This window comes from Borostomias antarcticus, assembly GCF_949987555.1.
Source record: "Borostomias antarcticus genome assembly, chromosome: 1".
Taxonomy (NCBI): Eukaryota; Metazoa; Chordata; class Actinopteri; order Stomiiformes; family Stomiidae; genus Borostomias; species Borostomias antarcticus.
In genome coordinates, this window is record NC_140234.1 from 31481134 (window position 1) to 31505029 (window position 23896).

Consider the following 23896-nt stretch of genomic DNA (forward strand, 5'->3'; position numbering starts at 1 on the left):
TACCTAAGTGACTTTGAAAGAGAGCTCATTATTGAGGACACTTCAGTCACAAACACTGCTCAACTGGCTAATGTTTCAATAGTGGCTAAAGTAATACAACAGTGGCTAAAGTGACATATGCATTTAGATGGCAAAGACGTCAGTAAACAGGGAATTGTGGTGGAAAGTGCCCATTGGATGACTGTGATGCTGGTGCATTGTGGGATATGTGAGGAGAAACAGAAGAGAAAATGTCAATACAGGAAGTGATCAGACTGTCAGCAGGAACAGTCCAATGACAAGTGCATAGAGAGGGATATTATGGCAGGGTTGTGGGGCACAAACACCATCATTACAAAGATGAATATACATTTTTGAGTTCAGTGGTGCAAGATCCATAGTCTACAGAGATGTATAGATAGATAGATAGATAGATAGATAGATAGATAGATAGATAGGCAGACAGACAGACAGACAGACAGACAGGCAGACAGACAGACAGACAGGCAGACAGACAGACAGACAGACAGACAGGCAGGCAGACAGACAGACAGACAGGCAGACAGACAGACAGACAGACAGACAGGCAGGCAGGCAGACAGACAGACAGGCAGACAGACAGACAGACAGACAGGCAGGCAGGCAGGCAGACAGACGGGGCCTGGTGTTGCTACTACTGCTGACGGAGCCCAGGGCTGGGGGCCGGGGTAGTGGCTGGCCGGGGCCGGGGCCCGCGTGAGGAGGCCCTGAGCCGCTGGCGGAGCTGCGCTAGCCCTGTAAGCTGATTAGGGTGGCTGGCCACAGCTCTATTTCCCCAACACAAAGCAGGGGTCCGGGGTGGGGGGGTGGGGGGGGGGGGGTGGGGGGGGCAGCGAGCTGCAGCCTCCACTAGAACAATGAGACACGTCCCTCTCACTCAGAGCAGCAGAGCCTACACACACCCTCTGCCCTGCCTCACCACTAGAACACACACACACACACACAAACACACACACACACACAGGCGGCTCACACGCCAGCTTACCTCTCATTACTACCCAGACATGTGTGTGATAAGGAGGCAACTTAGCCGGTTATAAATGATATCTCCTCTCCACAGTAGTGGCGCTTTGCTCGGGGTACCGAGGGACCTGTCTGTCTGTCTGTCTGTCTGTCTGTCTGTCTGTGTCTGTCTGTCTGTCTGCTTGTCTCTCTGTCTGTGTCTGTCTGTCTGTCTGTCTCTCTGCCTGTCTGTCTGTCTGTCTGTCTGTCTGTCAATCCAACTGACGCCACGGTGTTTCACGTGCGAGACCCGAACCCCCCCCCTGCGTCCCCTGCTAACCACATGCCACCCGAACCCCCCCCCCCCCGCGTCCCTCTACCCTATACCAACATGAGCCCCCCCCCCCCCCCCCCCCCCCCGCGCATCCCCTGCTACCCACATGCCACCCGAACCCCCCCCCCGCGCGTCCCTCTACCCTCATGCCACCCGAGCCCAGCCCCCCCCCCGCGCATCCCCTGCTACCCACATGCCACCGGGGGCGATTAACAAGCCGTTATTGTCCCCTTTAAATTCATTAAGTGGCGAGGGCCACCGAGGGCCCACGGCGTCCTATAACCGTTAGTCATTAAACGCCATGATAGCAGCGCGCTCGTCTCCGGCTCCATTCAAAAACACACTCCACAGCTATGTCAAGGCTGCAACTGTCGCCTTACGGGGACAATACGGCCCTATATGCCCCTTTCAAACCAATCCCCAAAGAAGACTTTCTTACTTTGAATTTCTAATACTGGTATTTTAGAGAGTGCAAATGTGCGTCCATTCATGGCGCGGACGGCGGTGAGTGACAGAGGGGTTCGTCCCCAGGGCCTGGCCCCCCTAAGCCCTGCTGGGGGCCGGGTCTTCCCCGCGCCGGGCCCAGAGGATTAACGCCCTCTTTTTTGGGGGGCGGGAGTGAGACCGTGTGACAGAGGTGACGGGGCGGGCAGCGGGACAGGGGGACAGGGGGACAGTCAGAGGGACATCTGCATTCATTCAGGACAGCTGCTTATCCACGCACACACACACATACACACACACACACACACACAGAGTATACCCCCCCCCCCCTATGGGCTGACCTGCCTGAAACACTCCCCGGTTCTGTCTGGGCTCTTGACACGGGGGCCCGAATGACAAAACCCCCACTGAGGGGCTCCTCCACCCCCGGCCCCTCACTCAACCTCAGGGCCTGGAGAGCTCTCAGCCTCTCAGCATCCCAGCCTCTCCTCTCAGCCTCCCTCCTCTCAGCCTCTCCTCTCAGCCTCCCTCCTCTCAGCCTCTCCTCTCAGCCTCTCTCCTCTCAGCCTCTCCTCTCAGCCTCTCTCCTCTCAGCCTCTCCCCTTCTCTCACAGGCCCTCAATATCTCAGCCTCTCATTCTCTCAGCATTCCAGCCTCCCAGTCTCTCTCCTCTCAGTCTCTCAGCCTCTAAACCTCAGTCTCTCAGCCTCTCAGCCTCTAAACCTCAGTCTCTCAGCCTCTCAGCCTCTCAACCTCTCAGGCTCAGGGAGACAGGCCCGGCCAAGGCACCCTAATCCTCAACCTCCATTCACCAGCGCTGCTAATCTCCTCCCCCCCTCCCACTCCTCCCAGCTCTCCTACTGTGGGAGGTGCCTGACTTTCCTCAGACGTGCACCCATAATCCCGCGGGGCTGCGAGCGCGAGCGAGCCCGGTGAAATGGCGCGGCCCCGTTGAGTAGAGGAGAAGTCTCTCCAGGCCGGTCTCTCTTTGTAGCTGCTGAGAGGAGCTCCAGCACAGAGTCTGAATTTCAATACGTCTCACCACTTTAGAGGGGGACAGCAGAGGATGGACAGGGGGCGTTCAGGCCTAGCGCTTTATACACAGCCAGGACAACTGATGGGTATCCATTAAAAACTGGTCCTAAACAATTCTTCACATCTTCCATCAGACTGTATGAACAGGACTAGTATCACTGATGAAGGAGAGGCAAGCTCTCTGTCTAACATGGCTGGTTCTTTTTCTCCACTTACACTCACTCCCTCTCTCTCTCATTCTCTCTCTCTCATTCTCTCTCTCACACACACCTCTCTTTTTCTCTCTCTCTCTCACACACACACACACACCCCGGGTGTGAAGCCGTGCAGGCTGGCGTGGCGTCCCGGTGACGCGTCCGTACGCGTGAGAGGCCCCATCGTCCAGTCGTCCACAACGCTGCTCACTTTTATTTACGGAAGCTATCTTTCACATAAGTCACCATTCCTGTATTCATAAACCATCCCGGTCCATAACTCAAGATTCCCTTTATGAATAAAGCTCCAAATTTATGATGATGTCGCCGGAGCGGTGGCCTCCCTGGTGACAAACTTCCCCCGGGCTGTCATCGGCCCCCGGCCCTCCATCACGCCTCCAGATGGGCCGGCTTCGCCGCCACCCGGCCGGTGACATCACCCCGCCACGCTCGCAGAATTGATGATGAAAGCAAACAGATCTATCTCGACTCACATTTACCAAATCAATTCATTTCTACGGACGGCAGGTTATTGGCATATTGACGCTTTCCTGAGGGGCTTGGGGGGGGGGGGGGGGGGGGGCTTAATGCCGTTTACCATATTTAATGCAGGGATGTCATCACTGAATATCCCTTCTGAATAATGTGGCATTTCATCATAAATTCTTTACAACTTATTTACTTAATGGAAAGAGTTATGGCCGGCTGTCAGACTGGTAATTAAACATAATGACACAGTGCTGCCTCTCTGGATACCATCTTTCCCCCGAATCCCTCCGCTTTTTAAATACATATTATTCAAGCTTCCCATAAATTACCGCCGGATTAAAATTCATGAAACCTTTTCCTTTTATTTCCTTCCCTGGGAAAGAAAAAAACCCGGAGCGCTTGTTCAACCAACCGTAAATCTCTCTCTGAGGGAGACAGAGACTTTTTCAATCATATTAAAACCCAATGTTAGCAAAATACAGAGAGAGAGTCGGTTTCATTCTGCTATTAGAGCAATCAATGTGCTCAGTCTCACAGGCCTGTAGATAAGGAACGAGAAGTTACTACTTGTGGGGAAAAACGTCCATAATAGTTCCATTTATTTAAGTCAAATCTGAGCCAAAACCATAAAACCACACTCAGACCTGATGGTTGATGATACGAGTCTGACCACGACCACAACCACAACCCGGTCCAAACCCAAAACTATTTATATAGACCAACCCTGATATTCTACCAGCCGTCAGCAGCTTCAAAGCGGACCTGGTTTCAGCGTACTGCTAAGGGCGCGATGACGTACCAGTGTTTGCTAGTATTTTTTATCTCCTTTTTTTTTTTTTTTACATGGTCTTGTGCTGCGACTTGTTTGTGTTATCGGTGGCGTTTTCCAGGACTAAGTCTGCTGACCTACATAGCAGAGGATCTGTTGAGAGAACTCAATTAGGCTGACCCCCCCCCCCCCCACTGCTCAGTGAAATGAGGCCAAGCTGACACAGACCGAGCCCAGCCATGACCTCTGACCTGGCTCTGTGACCCAGCCTTCGATTCTGGGCCTTGACCGACCAATATGTGATTGGCCGATGCCCGCTGTGGGTCTTTAACGGGGATGAAGACCGGATTTATGGCTCTTCATGTTCATCTGAGTAAAAAGCACATCGACTGGACTGAGACGCTGAAATGACATCACCGGGCCACAACGGAGCATGACGCCATGAGGGCAGAAAGAGACTCGAAGGAATATCCTTGTTCTGTGTCCCTCCCTCCCTCCCTCCCTCTCTCCCTCCCTCCCACTCCCCCTCCCTCCCACTCCCCCTCCCTCCCCAGCTCAAACGGCGTTGGTTCCCTACCTCCCATCCCAGGGCGGGATCCCTCAGGCACGGCCGCTGTTCGCCCACGTAGGGTCCAAAGCGCTCGCCCGCCTCCACGGTCCGGTGGGCCCAGATGCCCAGGCCCCCGCCCGGCACGCCCGACTTCTGCAGCACGAAGCCGGGTGGGACGGGCAGCTCGTCGTGGGCGAGGTGGAAGAGGGAGGTGTCCAGCAGGGAGGCGCCGTCGGCAGAGAGGGCCGGAGAGAGCGTGTCCTCGGCCAGGTGCCTTACTGGAGCGGGGTCTCCGTCCGACACACACACGTCTTCCAGGACATCGGAGGGGAAGAGGGCAAACTCGTCACTGTCACCTGAGGAGAGAGAAAGAGAGAGAGAGATAGGACTTGAGAGCAGGGCTCATACTACAGCGTCCATCCACCTCAATGTCTGGTTTGCCGCGATGAACACTGCCAAGTTAGCTAATGTTAGCGGTACGCGGTAGCTAACTAGCTAACGTTGTAAATGAGAAGCAGCTATAGAGTTTACTTGGACCAAGTCGTTGATCTAGTGACCGAAAATTAAATTGAAAGGGTCTATACAGTCATGTTGGTCTGGCCATCCAGGGAAAACCGACAGGAACATACCCCAACAGACTTGAGATCTCTCTAGCCCAACTACATCTCTCTAGCCCAACTACATCGCTCTAGCCCAACTATAACAACATCTCTCTAGCCCAATTATAACATCTCTCTAGCCCAACTACAACATCTCTCTAGCCCAACTACAACAACACCTCTATAGCCCAACTACAACATCTCTCTAGCCCAACTACAACAACAACTCTATAGCCCAACTACAACATCTCTCTAGCCCAACTACAACATCTCTCTAGCCCAACTACAACATATCTCTAGCCCAACTACAACATCTTTCTAGCCCAATTATAAAATTTCTCTAGCCCAACTACAACAACACTCTATAGCCCAACTACAACATCTCTCTAGCCCAATTATAACATCTCTCTAGCCCAACTACAACATCTCTCTAGTCCAACTACAACATATCTCTAGTCTAACTACAACAACTCTCTAGCCCAACTACAACAACTCTCTAGCCCAACTACAACATATCTCTAGCCCAACTACAACATCTCTCTAGCCCAACTACAACATCTATATAGCCCAACTACAACATCTATCTAGTCCAACTACAACATCTCTCTAGTCCAACTACAACATCTCTCTAGCCCAACTACAACATCTCTCTAGCCCAACTACAACATCTCTCTAGCCCAACTACAACATCTCTCTAGCCCAACTACAACATCTCTCTAGCCCAACTACAACATCTCTCTAGCCCAACTACAACATCTCTCTAGCCCAACTACAACATCTATATAGCCCAACTACAACATCTATCTAGTCCAACTACAACATCTCTCTAGTCCAACTACAACATCTCTCTAGCCCAACTACAACATCTCTCTAGCCCAACTACAACATCTCTCTAGCCCAACTACAACATCTCTCTAGCCCAACTACAACATCTCTCTAGCCCAACTACAACATCTCTCTAGCCCAACTACAACATCTCTCTAAACCAACTACAACAACACTCCTGTCCTAAAGATGAGAAGCTGCTGCCCATCTCTGTGGTGTTAATGATGCTCTGCTGCCCATCTCTGTGGTGTTAATGACGCTCTGCTGCCCATCTCTGTGGTGTTAATGATGCTCTGCTGCCCATCTCTGTGGTGTTAATGAGGCCCTGCTGCCCATCTCTGTGGTGTTAATGAGGCCCTGCTGCCCATCTCTGTGGTGTTAATGACGCTCTGCTGCCCATCTCTGTGGTGTTAATGACGCTCTGCTGCCCATCTCTGTGGTGTTAATGATGCTCTGCTGCCCATCTCTGTGGTGTTAATGAGGCCCTGCTGCCCATCTCTGTGGTGTTAATGATGCTCTGCTGCCCATCTCTGTGGTGTTAATGAGGCCCTGCTGCCCATCTCTGTGGTGTTAATGATGCTCTGCTGCCCATCTCTGTGGTGTTAATGACGCTCTGCTGCCCATCTCTGTGGTGTTAATGACGCTCTGCTGCCCATCTCTGTGGTGTTAATGACGCTCTGCTGCCCATCTCTGTGGCGTTAATGAGGCCCTGCTGCCCATCTCTGTGGTGTTAATGAGGCCCTGCTGCCCATCTCTGTGGTGTTAATGAGGCCCTGCTGCCCATCTCTGTGGTGTTAATGACGCTCTGCTGCCCATCTCTGTGGTGTTAATGACGCTCTGCTGCCCATCTCTGTGGTGTTAATGATGCTCTGCTGCCCATCTCTGTGGCGTTAATGAGGCCCTGCTGCCCATCTCTGTGGTGTTAATGACGCTCTGCTGCCCATCTCTGTGGCGTTAATGAGGCCCTGCTGCCCATCTCTGTGGTGTTAATGACGCTCTGCTGCCCATCTCTGTGGCGTTAATGAGGCCCTGCTGCCCATCTCTGTGGTGTTAATGATGCTCTGCTGCCCATCTCTGTGGTGTTAATGATGCTCTGCTGCCCATCTCTGTGGTGTTAATGATGCTCTGCTGCCCATCTCTGTGGTGTTAAAGGAGTAGTAAAGGGAAAATGCATGTTTAGCCCTGTTTTAAGGTTACTTATGATCATATACAATGGTTCAGATCAAAACGTTGACAAAACTATCACTTTTGAGAAAGTCTGATAATTGCTCTACCACCGTTTTGGTCATACAATGGATGTGGATGGGCACCTTGAAATTTTTTCAAAATGATGTTAAACTCTCGATTTCAAAGACAAGAAGCTCACCGAGGGGGTAATTAGTGTCCGTTGGTGTTCTGACATCAAATTCGCCGCAAAGTATGAATCCTGTAGGGTTTTATTGATCATTTTATGAAATCCATTGACTTGTATTGAAGCGACCGTTGTAGATGTGTAGATCAATCCGCAGAGGGGATTCAGGAAGCAGAACTACTTAAGCCGCCTTTACACCATTGCGGAAAAATGACTGCGGTGCGGTTCTGAAAAGACCGGAAGTCATTCATTTCCTATGAGAGTCCGCCGTTATATTATACCTCCATGGAGTCCGCAGACCGCATGCGACAGGGCTCGGAGGGATGCGGTGCAGACAAAATTCCGCTCCGGTGGACGTCCGTATGCGTTCAAAAAATTGAACTCATCCGGCAAATCCCAGTCCGGCAGTACGACCGGAAAATAGCGTTGCTATGGTTTTGGTAAACAATGGTGTGTGTAAACAATCATAGATCGCTTTCTTGTCACTATACTTGAATAATTTTATGTTATAAACTATATTGTTTTCCAAACAGAATTAACAAGCCCATGTGATCTAGTGAAGCACGTTGTCAATATAATGAATATAACCAGACAATCTAGCCGGCATAGAGCCGGCTTCGGCTATGGCTAGTTAGCTAAAGTTAGCTATAAGCTTCGTAGATTTGTCAAACTTAATAAATACGACACACACACAACCCAAAGCTGTCAAAATAGTTCAATATTGGTGTAACTAAGATAGCTGGGTAATAAAATATTTTTTCCACAGACACATTTTGCTACAAAGTCTGTAACCTTTTAATATAGTTAGGCAAATTTGTACCGCTTCGATGTCCGCCATGATTATTGACAGATTTACTGACTGCTCGGTGACGTCGACACCCGACGTATCGTCCGGCAGTTTCAGTTCCCTGCATCCGAAAAGTTTTTGGGATGGTGTACGGTGGTACGGGGTGTCCACCAGGATGCAGATTGCAGAAACCGGAGTCATTTTTCCGCAATGGTGTAAAGGCGGCTTTACGTTAGCTATTATTATTGTTTATGTTGCTAGGCTACCTAGTTTGCGGAACTTTACACACGTATGTGCTGCGACTAAATAGTTCTATGCTAAATATAAAAAAAAAGCCTTTCCAGATGAACTAGAATCTTACTTTGTGGCGAATTATATGTCAGAATCTTCCTGTTCCTTCTGTAACCTGTCCCATGTGTGCGGTGGGCGGGCGGAAGGGCGCCATGTCTTCAGACCCTCTACAGATAACCTGGCCAGTTTTTTGTCTGACCGCTAAGGAAGAGTAAAAGATCAGCAGCCCAGAGGATGTGAGACGCAGGGCGGGTACTGTCAGGAGAGGAGCAGGAACACGCCCATGCCAGGAGCCTGCTCACTGACCACCGCCCTGCCGTCAACACCGTGAGAGGCTCCCTGCCGTCAACACCGTGAGAGGCGTCCTGCCGTCAACACCGTGAGAGGCTCCCTGCCGTCAACACCGTGAGAGGCGTCCTGCGGTCAACACCGTGAGAGGCGTCCTGCCGTCAACACCCTGAGAAGCGTCCTGCCATCAACACCGTGAGAGGCTCCCTGAAGTCAACACCGTGAGAGGTGTCCTGCCGTCAACACTGTGAGAGGCGCCCTGCCGTCAACACCGTGAGAGGTTAGGCCTGCGCAGCTCCGTATGCAACTGGACCCTGGACGTCCTTGCAGACTGACCACATGTGGTGAGAATAGGCAGCAACGCCTCATCCACACTGAACACCTCATCCACACTGAACACCTCTTCCACACTGAACACCAGCACGCTGCCTGAGCCCCAGGCTGCACTCACCAACACCAACGACTGCTCAGCCAAGCACGGCAGCAATCATATCATCAAACCCCGCCCCCATCATCTTCGGGGAGGAAGTGGAGAGCGTGAGCCACTCCAAATTCCTAGGGATGCAGATGTCCGATGACCTGACCTGGACACAACACAGAGGCCATCCTGAAGAAGGCACAACAATGCCTCTACTTTCTGAGGGGCCTGCGGAGATGGGGCATGAGCACACAAACACCTGTGAACTTCTACTGCAGCATCATGGAGAGCATCCTGACTGGAGGCATCACAGCCTGGTATATCAACACCCCCGCCCACGACAGGCATGCCATCCAGAGGGTGGTGAAGACAGCGCAGAAGATCATGGGTGTGGAGCTCCTAGCCACCATCGAGGATCTCTACAGCCAACGCTGCTGCAGGAAGGCCATGTCCATCTCCAAGACACCAACCACCCCAGCTACCAAGCAAGCAAGCTCATCAGCCAACAGCTGCAGTAGACTGACCCTGAAGACCCCCACCCCCCCACCCCTCTGCCTGGACAGTTAACCCCTCCCCCCTCCACACCACCCCTCTGCCTGGACAGTTAACCCCTCCCCCCTCCAGGATGGGCCTGTTCTGACGGCCCAGTTAACCACCCCCCCCTCCAGGACGGGCCTGTTCTGACGGACCAGTTAACCCCTCCCCCCTCCAGGACGGGCCTGTTCTGACGGACCAGTTAACCCCTCCCCCCTCCAGGACGGGCCTGTTCTGACGGACCAGTTAACCCCTCCCCCCTCCAGGACAGGCCTGTCCTGACAGACCAGTTAACCCCTCCCCCCTCCAGGACGGGCCTGTTCTGACGGACCAGTCTCTCACTCCCGCTCCCCTCCCCTTCCTGACCCCCCCCCCACCTCCCCTTTAGCACTGATCAGATACTGTAAGGACAAGAGATTACAAGAACTCCAATATACCTGTACCCATACTGGTTACCCATGGCCAATAACCGTTCTATACTATTTTATCCTATTCTATTCTATTCTATTCTATTCTATTCTATTCTATTCTATTCTAGTCAGGTCAAGAAGGCGGTCAGACAAGCGTGGCCACAGCCAGAGAAGTCAAGCGCTTGGCAGAGCTTCAAGCGGAGGACAGCGCCGGACAGACCACAGCACACGGCCCAAGACCCACGAGGCCCCGCTGGGTTCAGAGTGGACAGTAACCCAACCCTACCGGTCAACACCAGAGAGGATAAACACGCCTGCGCCCGGCCCGTGCCGGCTCTCCTTACTGAGGAAGACAGGCGTCACGTCCAGCGCTCCTAACGCCCTCCGCCAGCGGGGGCAGCGCGGGGGAGTCTGAGGCCTGGAGAGAAGCACATCTAGATGAAGAGCAATCGTGCAAATTAAACAACTTTGAGTATTTGAGCATAAAGCCAGATGTCTCTCGTCCAGCCAACCCGGGGACACGGATCTTGGCAGAATAGAACACTCTTGGCCGGTGATAATTTATTGCCCTAACCTCAATCCCATAAATGTTCTATTCTCTACTCTGCTCTGCTCCGAATGTCACAGTGTTTGAGGATCCACTAGTACTATTCAAGAGGTCTGGAGTGGACCAGGAGGTTCTGGCTGGTGACCCTCTCAGGGTGCGGACTCGGGGACCGGGACAGAGGCATGGACCTTCAGACCAACCCCTGACCATCTTGCAGGCCTCTGCAGAGTACAGCCCAGGGTGGTCTGGCGTGCAGGAGTCTCATATCACCTGACTGGACACGATGAGCACAGCACTGGAGGCGGATGAGGAGTCCAGATAAAGTCTGCTATGAACACCTGACCCGGACTGAGCAGACTGCCCAACTAACACATGCACGTGAACTAACTGATTTTTTTTATTTTTACTTTTAGCATCTTTCTAGTTTTATTTTATCTAACTTGGTATCTATCTGACATTTATGACAGTTCTTCCTTTACTAATATCTAAAACAGGATATGATCACGCAGGTGATATAACATATATAATCACATGTGACTTCATCACTCAAGCTTACTTTTTCTATGAAAAGTTACAATTTGTGTTTGTGTGGAATATCAATATCATAGGAATAATTTCTGTGAATTAAAGAAAGGGGTTGCACACTCCTGGTGTTTGGGGTGCGTGTGTGTGTGTGTGTGTGTGTGTGTGTGTGTGTGTGTGCGTGCATGGGTGTGTGTGTGTGCACGATACTATTCCCAAAGCTCTCCCCACCCCGCGATAGTGGATCAGCATGTCTGTGTGAGCGTTGTGTTTGACACGCGCCATGTGTGGGCCCAGCGTGAGGGAGACGGGGGGGGGGGGGGGGGGCTGAGCCCAGGCCCAGTCTCAAACCCCATGTGCTTCTCTGAGCCTCTGCTGAGCCCAGGCCCAGTCTCAAACCCCATGTAGCTCTCCCAGCGCCGGTAATGATTTTCTGCGCAGGAGTGTGTAACATGGTTACAGCCCGGGATGTGAAGTTTGCCATATGGTTGAGACCGAGAGCTTTTAACTGAAACTTTATCGCTCTGACGCTGTTTCTTTTCCCAACATTCTCCCCGAGACTGGTCACCAAGTTTAGATTTGATTTAGAGCAGAAATTCCCCAAGTCTAGTCAATTCAAACAGGGGGAATTGGGATTCCTAAACATATACATTTCAGAAAGGTAAACCCTCAGGAAAATAAATATGCCAGACTCTGTTTTAAAAACTGTGGTTTCATCAGATGGGAGATAAGCCTGGTGGGCTCTGTCCTCTGGAGGTGTGAGCAGCTGCAGCCCGGGGGGAGGGGGGGGCGCCCAGGGGGGGGGAAGCCCAGGGACACGACCACACCCACCAGCAAACATACAGCATGAGGACAGAGAGACCACCAGCCTGGGGACATCAGCTACATCTCTCTCTCTCTCCCTCTCTCTCTCTCTCCCTCTCTGTCTTTCTCTCTCTCTCTCTGTCTCTCTCTCTCTTTCTCTCTCTCTCTTCCATTACTCTCTATTTCTCTTCTTTCTTAATGTTCCTTCTGTTTTTTTTCCTTTTCATCTACTTTCTCTTTCTCCATGTTCTTCATAGTTAAGTACAATTATGCAACTTTTGGAATGGTGAATTTTTTTATTTTATACTATTTTTTCCTCCCAAAAATAAATCTGCTGAATGTTTTAAGCATTGAGAGATAGTCTAGTCTGGGACAAGAGTTCTGCCCTAGTGTTCAACACCAACTGGCTTTCCTGGCATTTTAAAGGAGTAAAATAATTTCTTACCGCAACTAAGTATCGTTGTTCCAATGTTGGGTTTGTGTTTGTGTGTGTGTGTGTGTGTGTGTGTGTGTGTGTGTGTGTGTGTGTGTGTGTGTGTGTGCGCGCATGCGCGCATGTGTGTGTGTGTATGTGCGGTAAGTGTCTTGGACATTACTTCATCACTGAGCTGACGCCCTCTTTCAAAAGAAGGCTTTCTAAAGGAATTCTGGGTAAAAAGGGGAACTCCAGAGAGAGGCAACATGACTTCATCAACATCATCAGCATACTACAGACTAATGATCACAATACAGCACACAACAACAACAACAACAACAACTAGAAATGGTGCTCAGAGAGCACAGGGCTCCCCACATTAATGCATTTTGTTGGTGTAATCGAATTGAAATGGTTAAACTCACTCCTCAGTATAAATATAGCACACTAGCACCATTGAAGAGTACGCTTTTTGGTGGTGTAACTGGTTGTGGTGTTTATGAGAGGTGGTCATGGACAAACACAACTGAACATACTTGCGTAATTGTTTCAATCAGCCATTACAGACAATAACAGAAGACATACGTTAAAAAACCATATACAGAAATTAAGTCCAGTGTTCATTCCTCTGGGGGTAAAAAGGACAGGCACTAGCCCAGTGTCCATGCCTCTGGGAGGGGTAGAAGGGCACTAGCCCAGTGTCCATGTCTCTGGGAGGGGTAGAAGGGCACTAGCCCAGTGTCCATGTCTCTGGGAGGGGTAGAAGGGCACTAGTCCAGTGTCCATGTCATTTGGATGGGTTCTAAGTTGGCCCATGCTACAGTACATCCCTCCATTGAGTTTCATGAAAATCATTCTGGTAGTTTTTGTATAATCCTGCTATGTGACGGATAATACTGTTTTTTTCGTTTGCTTCAACACTCAAATGAAAAAGAACACATAGTTAGTGAAACCTGACACTCAAGGGGCAAAACCTCAGCCCAGATGTGCAGGTAGATTATGATTTATATGTAGGCTAATACCACAGGATCCAGGCTAAAAAATATGTAACTTTTCCTCATACAGTGTTGATTGATTGATGGTATGATGTGTTTTTCAGGAATCAGATATGATTTTGTTTTACATGAATAGAAACATAAGACAATATTGGGCATAAACAGCACCAAAAAAAAGTTTATATCAAAAGCTGAACTCAGAAACCAAGTTGATGCATTGCTAGACTGATACATTACCACTCGGCCACCGGCAGTATAGTAAACCTGGCAGGAGAAGTAAACATAAAGGGAAGGAAGCCTGTCCAAGTATGGCAAATGTTTTCTTTTAATTTGTGTATCCGCCCAGTGATTCTGAATCGCACCAAAATGTAATGTGATCTAACTTGACCCATGCTACACCCCTCCACCGAGTTTCATGAAAATCACTGGTAGTTTTTGTATAATCCTGCTATGTGACGAACGAACGAACGAACGAAAGAAAGAAATAACACACTCGAATGAAAATATACCTTCCGCCAGCGGTCGCTGGGCGGAGCCAACAACAACAACAACAACAACAATGCAATGTCCTTGTAGAAAAATGTCGAAATGACTTTGCATATTCTGAAGCAATTTTTTTTTAAATCACAAAAATGTTATGAAAAACAGAATGATCTAAATCTGAAAATGTGTCATAAATAACCAAATATATATTATATATCATGACATTACTATTTTATACACACACACACACACACACACACACGCGCACGCACGCACACACACATACATGTATGCATATCCCATGATCTGCACTCTCTCAACCACCAAATTCATTAATTTTTATTAGGAGGGAAAACATTTATTCCCGGGCTGCTATTTGCATGGCCGGAATGATTTTCACCTCTGCCACGAGGTGTTGGGCGGACTCATACATCACAGGATTAGCCCGCGCCGTGCACGCCTCCACGCCATCACGGAGTGAATTAAAGATGATAGGAGGGCCGATTAATCACCCTGACAAAGCCCCTAATGGAGCACTGCCCCTGCCTCCGCCTCGGGAACCACCCTCGGGACTAATGGAAACACATGTTTACAGAGAAACAACCTACCTGTGGACATAGTCACCTCTCTCCCTCCCTCTCCCTCTCTCTCTCTCTCTCTCTCTCTCTCTCTCCCTTTCCCCCTCTCTCTCTCCGTCTCTCTCTCTCTCTCTCTCTCCCTCTCTCTCTCTCCCTTTCCCCCTCTCTCTCTCCCTCCCTCCCTCTCTCTCTCTCCCTCCCTCTCTCTCCCCCTCTCTCTTTCCCTCCCTCTCCCCCCCCCCCCTCTCTCTCCATCTCTCTCTCCTTCTCTCTCCCTCTCTCCCCCCCCCTCTCTCTCTCTCTCTCTCTCTCCAGACCAGAGTGAAGAGTCAGCTGTGCAATTTTTTGTTGGGTCAGGCTAAGATGGCAGTGTATCTGAGCAGGAGGCAGAAGGTCCGGGATGGTGTGGATGTTGATGTCACGGTGTTGTTTAAATGTATGTTACGGGCGTGGCTGTCAGCTGATTTTGAGTTTTTTCATTTGTCTAATAATTTGGCAGAGTTTGACACGACGTGGTGTCTCAATCATGTGTTGTGCTCTGTGGAGGGAGATGAGATGATTTTTGGTCATATGTTGGTTTGATGTGTTTTGTGTGTCTTGTGTTTTTTGAAGTGTTGTGTATGTTTTACAGAGTCTAACTCTCTATCCTATATAGACTGGACCACAGTCTAACTCTATCTTATATAGACTGGATCACAGTCTAACTCTATCTTCTACAGTATAGTATGGAGCACAGTCTGACTCTATCTTATATAGACTGGATCACAGTCTAACTCTCTATCTTATATAGACTGGATCACAGTCTAACTCTCTATCTTATATAGACTGGATCACAGTCTAACTCTATCTTATATAGACTGGAGCACAGTCTAACTCTCTATCTTATATAGACTTGGGCACAGTCTAACTCTATCTTATATAGACTGGAGCCCAGTCTAACTCTATCTTATATAGACTGGAGCACAGTCTAACTCTATCTTATATAGACTGGAGCACAGTCTAACTCTATCTAATCACAGTCTAACTCTATCTTATATAGACTGGAGCCCAGTCTAACTCTATCTTATATAGACTGGAGCCCAGTCTAACTCTATCTGGCTATGTAGCTGCTGGTGGTGTTCAGGTTAGGCAGGTGATGACAGAGCAGGTCACCAGCGTCATGGTTCATCCAGCCAGCGTGTCACACAGCAGGTCGCCCGTCCCTCCTCTGTCCACCCAGGGCTGAGGGAACGACCAATAGGGGACTTTTTTTGGGGGGGACACATGGAAAACAAACCGGTTTGAGCTGGGCGTCTGGGCGGTCCTGGCCTCTCTGAGGAGCTGGTTAAGAGCAGGAGACACACACCGCCGCCACAGACGACACAGAACCACGTCTCCTCGACCAGTCACCCCCCGAACGCCAAATGACACCCCAAACCCCGCCTCCCTCCTCCTACTCTCTCTGTTGATGTTCACCCCCCCACCCCCACCATCCGACCATCAAGCCTCCGCTCAGCCAGACTGACCAGCTCCTCAACAACGCTGTCTGCTTTCCACACAGTCTGACGCTGACGGTCGCCAGCCGGACAACCGCTGCCTTCCTCAGCGCTGCTCATTATACTGTGGTGAACTTCTGCACAGATTTCCCTGAGAGTTGAAGGGTTGAGAGCTGGAGAGAGAGTTTGGAGAGTTGAAGAGAGTTGGAGAGAGTTTGGAGAGTTGAAGAGAGTTGGAGAGAGTTTGGAGAGTTGAAGAGAGTTGGAGAGAGTTTGGAGAGTTGAAGAGAGCATTTCGGCGCCCGTGCCCTGGGGAGAGGCAGTGAGACTCATGAGCTTAATGAAGGTCTTAGTGCTGCATTGTGGGAAACTCCTCTCCTCCACTCCCCCGGTGGCCTGGGTCCCTCTGCAGCTGAGTGATGCAGACGAACAGAAGCTAGCAGGTCTGAGCCTGGTCACCCAGCCTGACCCCCCCAACGACCTGAGGCCAGGGGACACACTGACCCCCCCAACGACCTGAGACCAGGGGACACACTGACCCCCCCAACGACCTGAGACCAGGGGACACACTGACCCCCCCCAACGACCTGAGACCAGGGGACACACTGACCCCCCCAACGACCTGAGACCAGGGGACACACTGACCCCCCCAACGACCTGAGACCAGGGGACACACTGACCCCCCCAACGACCTGAGGCCAGGGGACACACTGACCCCCCCAACGACCTGAGACCAGGGGACACACTGACCCCCCCAACGACCTGAGACCAGGGGACACACTGACCCCCCCAACGACCTGAGGCCAGGGGACACACTGACCCCCCCAACGACCTGAGACCAGGGGACACACTGACCCCCCCAACGACATGAGACCAGGGGACACACTGACCCCCCCAACGACCTGAGACCAGGGGACACACTGACCCCCCCAACGACCTGAGACCAGGGGACACACTGACCCCCCCAACGACATGAGACCAGGGGACACACTGACCCCCCCAACGACCTGAGACCAGGGGACACACTGACCCCCCCCAACGACCTGAGACCAGGGGACACACTGACCCCCCCAATGACCTGAGACCAGGGGACACACTGAACATCAGCCAACATCCAGAATCCAAACTGACCCATTACAGGGGATTTGGAACTGAAGTTTGTCTGCATGTATTCTCCAGTGACTCTGTAGCAATGCACCCCGAAGTCCCAGCATGCCTCTGGCTCTCGCGCTACCAGCTAAATTACCCACACAGGCAAGAGTGTTTTCTCTCTCTCTCTCTCTCTCTCTCTCTCTCTCTGACACACACGCACACACACACACACACACACACACACACACACACACACACAGTGACAAGAGCAGAGCACTTAAAGAGCCTTAATTAATTAGAACATTGTGTGTGTGTGTATGTGTGTGTGTGTGTGTGTGTGTGTGTGTTTTTACGCCGCCTGTTAGTCAACTAAACTCCTGCTCCTCAGAACACTCAATTAGACCCCGGCTTCAAGTTACCAATTAACACTCTCACAACACTGTCCCTCCACACACAGGGACACCTCATTAATTAGCATTAGTTGTGATTAATAATGAGGTCCTTTCAGTGGTAAATGTGTGGCTCTGTGACAACAAAGAGCCGGCCAGACAGCTGGATCTGTCCTGGGAGAGAGGGGGGATTTTAACACGTTTCTCACAAGGCTGACAAATGGCCTATTAATTATCTAATGTTGTCTGACAACAGGCGCTTGATAAAGATGTATGCTGGTACGAGGCAGGGAGGGGGAGCCAAATAAGGGGGTCAGGCTCTGTGTGTGTGTGTGTGTGTGTGTGTGTGTGTCTACAAGAGATGGGAAAACGAGGACTGCTGCTGCACAAACACACACATACTGTACACACAGAAAATCCCCCTCGACACACACGCACACACGCACACACACGAGCACACACACACACACACACATAAGAACATATATTACAACAATATTTTCCAAATGTTTATATGGAGATTGTCCCTAAAGACGGTTGTCATTAACACTTTACAGTGCACTGCTGAACACCTGCATATTGGAATCAAAAATAACAATCCTAATAATTTACACTAAAGGCCAATTTATGGTTTACACAAAAAATCAAACACTTTCTTATGTCAAATTGATCTGCGTTGCACCTCCTGAACTGCGTAAGACAAACACCGCCATAGATTTCTGCACAGTCCGACTGGTTGGCTGTAAGCTCCTGTTGATTGGTTGGCTGTAAGCTCCTGTTGCACAATGTAAACCAGCGATGCTCGCATGTAAACACGCTTACATTTGGCCGAAAAGCGCTGATTTACCAGACGCTGCTTTTAACCGGATCCTCCCTCTCCACGACTTTTCTCCACTCCTGAACTTGGACCACTCACCCCTGCTGGACCCCCACCCCCAGCTCACCCCTGCTGGACCCCCACCCCCAGCTCAACCCTGCTGGACCCCCACCCCCAGCTCGACCCTGCTGGACCCCCACCCCCAGCTCAACCCTGCTGGACCCCCACCCCCAGCTCAACCCTGCTTGACTTGGTTTTAGAATGTTTTTTGGGGTGATCAGATTCAAAGTGGCCAGCGCTAAATACAAGTGTAAATGACCACCAAGACAAATTGTGCAACGTTTCCTCAAACCCCTTGCCGAGGTGGTCTGGGACGCATTTGACCACATATCTTTAGTAGTCTACACGCTAATGCGTCCTGATGCGTCCCCGACAAGGATGTAACAAGAAAACACGTCATCAATGCAGGAGAATATTTATCCTTTTTCGCCTTTTGCAAATCACAAATGAGTGTATCAGTACGATGGTCATGCATGAGCATTTGAAGAGAAAGCATGTCGGAGCGGACACCAGCGACTCGCCAAGGTAAGATGCACGTTAGCTTATCATAGCAACACATAGCTAACACTAGCCCTTACTTGCTTTTTCAAAAGTATACATCGCACAGCTTTTAATGTTACAGTTTATGAATCAGCACAAACGTGTGAGCATTCTGATGTCCATGTAGGTTCAACTTTCAAGTTTAAGGTTAGCTAACTAGTAGGAGTTGGCCGTGTTAGTTTGTTGCATTGCTTTTGGTAACATTATCCCAGCTAGCACTAGCAAGCCAGGATAGCGGTTCTACTAGGGAGAAGACTGCTTCTAGAATCATGTAAAAAAAAATTCTTCTGAAATAGGGCTGACACATCCAACATGATTACTGTGCCTGTCTGCCTGACAAAATTATTTGTATCCCATTTATGCAGCGTGAAAAGCAGCAGAAGCACGCTGGACACTTTTATGCAGAAGAAGCAGACATGCACCCCCCAGCAGGCGACCGCCTTCACATGTGGCCTCATGTTTATGTTTACCTTTATTTCATGTTATTTAATGTGCCTTTGTTTACAGAACTCTATGACGGTTCTTGTTCAAAACAATGGACAAAGATGTATTTATAGTTTATACACACTGCACAGACAATAAAAAAAAAAAAAGTTTTATACTTGTACTATCAGCAGAAGGGTAATAATTAAGAGACATTTTTGAATGAAGTTTGTTCTTTATTGTCTTGCTAGATTTAAAGGTTGATGGCTAAATATACCATAAGAGCCATTTTATATTCATGCAATTAACCTGTTTTTTAGTTTTTTTTAAAGGAAAAGATTAGTCGACTAATCGTTTCAATAATCGGTGACTAATCGACAATTAAAATAGTCGTTTGTTGCAGCCCTACTGGACACATCTGGAGATGCATGGTAGACACAGGTGTAAACGACGATATGTTTTGCAGTCCTTGTGTGATGATGTGATCGCCCAAAACACATTCTAAACCCACGTCTAAACAGGGTCACAGTGGAGGATGTGGAAAAGGTCAGATAGGATTCTCTGGGCTTGTCTAAACACAGACTGCGCTGTATATAGACTGATATATGGGGGTTCCTTACTTACATTGGACTGATACTTTGACAAAACCATACAGCGATGCCAGGTCTGACAATGCCCTTTGTTAGGGGGGGAAGAGAACCCCTATCTCCTGTTCCACTCTGTGGGTCTGTGGAGAAAGTAGTGTTCTTCTGTTCCACCCCGTACAGTGAGTCTGTGGAGAAAGTAATGTTCTCCTTGCACTCCTGAGGAGACCGTCTGATTGGTCAGTCCAGCTCAATGGTCTATCAGTGTCCACTCCCAGGTAGAACTAGAATATAAACACACCTGAGCATTGGACACCATTTTTTGAGGCTATGTGCAAAAATGATATGTTTCCACACATATGCACACGCACACACACATGCACACACACACGCACACACACACGCACACACACAGACACACACACATGCACAGTGTCGGAGCCCAGGTTGAGGGCTCTCTAACAGCAATCAATATCATCAATGAAGAGGTGTGGGGACGGGGGGGGGGGGGGTCCATATCAACTCAACCACTTCATATCATTAAGAGTCCCTGACGGCTGAGAGCATATGGACCCTCCCTCTCTCTCTCTCTCTCTCTCTCCCTCCCTCCCTCTCTCTCTCTCCCTCTCTCTCTCTCTCTCCCTCCCTCCCTCCCTCCCTCCCTCTCTCTCTCTCTCCCACCCTCCCTCTCTCTCTCCCTCTCTCTCTCCCTCTCTCTCTCCCTCTCTCTCCCTCCCTCCCTCTCCCTCCTTCTCCCTCTCTCTCTCCATTTCAGACTCTCTCTCACTCTCGCCGACTCCAATTTGCAGAGTTTATCTTGGCCCTGTGTGACAGGCGGTCTAAGTGGATGGCGGTTGGCAGATGATTTTTATGATTGTGTGAGCTGAGCGTGGGGCCTAATGAGATAGGATCCCAGTCGGACGCTAACTCACGCCTGTCACACGGGGAAGCAAACAGAATAATAACTAGGCTCTCACGTTGTTTCCTTGAACCATTCATCAGCCACTGACCCGGGCAACAGAAGATGAGAGAGAGAGAGAGAGAGAGAGAGAGAGAGAGAGAGAATGGGGAGGAGGACAAAGAGAGGAGAGAGGAGACAGAACAGGGGAGGACAGAGAGGAGAGAGGGAGAGAGAGAACAGAGAGAGAGAGAGGGAGAGAGAGAACAGGATGACAGAGAGATGGAGAGAACAGGGGAGGATAGAGAGAGTAGGAGAGGATAAAGCAGGCAGTAAAACACTGTATGGACGTCCTACTTTCTCCTCCTTGATGAAAACCTCTTCTTTATAAAATATACAGTTAAATTTATAGAAAAAAGATTTGAAAGTGAGATGCTCTGTGTGCCACATATGTGATACTGAAACTGCACTCTGTGTATATGTCTGTGTGTGTGTGTGTATGTGTTTGTGTGTGTGCACGTGTGTATATGTCTCTGTGTGTGTGTGTGTGTGTGTGTGTGTGCGCACGCTTGCCTGTGTGCACAGTGCAGAGGTATTGATCTTTTCTGCTCTGAGGTGACGTGTGTTGAGTGTGTAGTGTGTTGACTGTGTAGTGTGTTGAGTGTGTAGTGTGTTGACTGTGTAGTGTGTTGAGTGTGTAGTGTGTTGACAGTGTAGTATGTTGAGTGTGTGGTGTGTTGACTGTGTGGTGTGTTGAGTGTGTAGTGTGTTGACTGTGTAGTGTGTTGACTGTGTAGTGTGTTGACTGTGTGGTGTGTTGAGTGTGTAGTGTGTTGACTGTGTAGTGTGTTGACTGTGTAGTGTGTTGACTGTGGAGTGTGTTGACTATGTAGTGTGTTGACTGTGTAGTGTGTTGACTATGTAGTGTGTTGACTATGTAGTGTGTTGACTGTGTAGTGTGTTGACTGTGTAGTGTGTTGACTGTGTAGTGTGTTGACTATGTAGTGTGTTGACTATGTAGTGTGTTGACTATGTAGTGTGTTGACTGTGTAGTGTGTTGACTGTGTAGTGTGTTGACTGTGTAGTGTGTTGACTATGTAGTGTGTTGACTGTGTAGTGTGTTGACTGTGTAGTGTGTTGACTGTGTAGTGTGTTGACTATGTAGTGTGTTGACTGTGTAGTGTGTTGACTGTGTAGTGTGTTGACTGTGTAGTGTGTTGACTGTGTAGTGTGTTGACTATGTAGTGTGTTGACTGTGTAGTGTGTTGACTGTGTAGTGTGTTGACTGTGTAGTGTGTTGACTATGTAGTGTGTTGACTATGTAGTGTGTTGACAGTGTAGTATGTTGAGTGTGTAGTGTGTTGACTGTGTAGTGTGTTGACTGTGTAGTGTGTTGACTATGTAGTGTGTTGACTGTGGAGTGTGTTGACTGTGTAGTGTGTTGACTATGTAGTGTGTTGACTGTGGAGTGTGTTGACTGTGTAGTGTGTTGACTATGTAGTGTGTTGACTGTGGAGTGTGTTGACTATGTAGTGTGTTGACTGTGTAGTGTGTTGACTGTGGAGTGTGTTGACTGTGTAGTGTGTTGACTATGTAGTGTGTTGACTGTGGAGTGTGTTGACTATGTAGTGTGTTGACTGTGTAGTGTGTTGACTATGTAGTGTGTTGACTATGTAGTGTGTTGACTGTGTAGTGTGTTGACTATGTAGTGTGTTGACTGTGTAGTGTGTTGACTGTGTAGTGTGTTGACTGTGGAGTGTGTTGACTATGTAGTGTGTTGACTGTGTAGTGTGTTGACTATGTAGTGTGTTGACTATGTAGTGTGTTGAGTGTGTAGTGTGTTGACTGTGGAGTGTGTTGACTGTGTAGTGTGTTGACTATGTAGTGTGTTGACTGTGGAGTGTGTTGACTATGTAGTGTGTTGACTGTGTAGTGTGTTGACTGTGTAGTGTGTTGACTGTGTAGTGTGTTGACTGTGTAGTGTGTTGACTGTGGAGTGTGTTGACTGTGTAGTGTGTTGACTGTGGAGTGTGTTGACTGTGGAGTGTGTTGACTGTGTATTGACAAAGTTCATTAATCCCATCATGAGCCTGTGTCCAACCCCCCCCCATCCAATCCCAGGCCGGCATCCCCCCTGTCCCAGGGCCTGAGCTGAACCCTCTGTCCCCTCTGTCCCCCCTGTCCCCCTGTCCCAGGGCCTGAGCTGAACCCTCTGTCCCTCTGTCCCCCTGTCCCCCTGTCCCCCTGTCCCAGGACCTGAGCTGGACCCTCTGTCCCTCTGTCCCCCTGTCCCCCTGTCCCCCTGTCCCAGGGCCTGAGCTGGACCCTCTGTCCCTCTGTCCCCTCTGTCCCCTCTGTCCCTCTGTCCCCTCTGCCCCCCCTGTCCCCTCTGTCCCCCCTGTCCCTCTGTCCCCTCTGTCCCCTCTGTCCCCCTGTCCCCCCTGTCCCCTCTGTCCCTCTGTCCCCTCTGTCCCCTCTGTCCCCTCTGTCCCCTCTGTCCCCCCTGTCCCTCTGTCCCCCCTGTCCCCCTGTCCCAGGGCCTGAGCTGGACCCTCTGTCCCCTCTGTCCCCCCTGTCCCCCTGTCCCCCTGTCCCCTCTGTCCCCCCTGTCCCTCTGTCCCCTCTGTCCCCTCTGTCCCCCCTGTCCCTCTGTCCCCCTGTCCCCCTGTCCCAGGGCCTGAGCTGGACCTTTGTCCCCCTGTCCCAGGGCCTGAGCTGGACCCTCTGTCCCGCTGTCCAGAGACACACCGCAGCACGCTGATCACACACCCGCTCACACACACAACACAGTTTCACGCTAAATACAAATATTAAAATCTGACGATACAAACTTAAACCACCGTCTCACTCTGAAACCATGGCCCCGCCAATGACAGCCTCATCTGCCACGCCACCTCCACTTAGGCTGGAACAGCTGGAAATCACAGATTTTAATATAGAAGAAAATGTTCCAGTTCAATCTAGCTTACTGCTGCTAGTATATATTGGCGTTGTT

The 23896-nt window shown here is 49.9% G+C and overlaps 1 protein-coding gene across 1 annotated transcript in view; it reads right to left on the bottom strand.

Moving 5' to 3' along the window:
• Positions 1-23896, bottom strand: part of mecom (MDS1 and EVI1 complex locus) — a gene marked incomplete at both ends in the record, with an annotated part of 198272 nt that overhangs the window by 131246 nt on the left and 43130 nt on the right. Inside the window, one exon of the mRNA XM_084444394.1 lies at positions 4804-5132. Within this exon, the coding sequence (XP_084300520.1) occupies positions 4804-5132 (329 nt within the window). The remainder of the gene's footprint in view (positions 1-4803; positions 5133-23896) is intronic.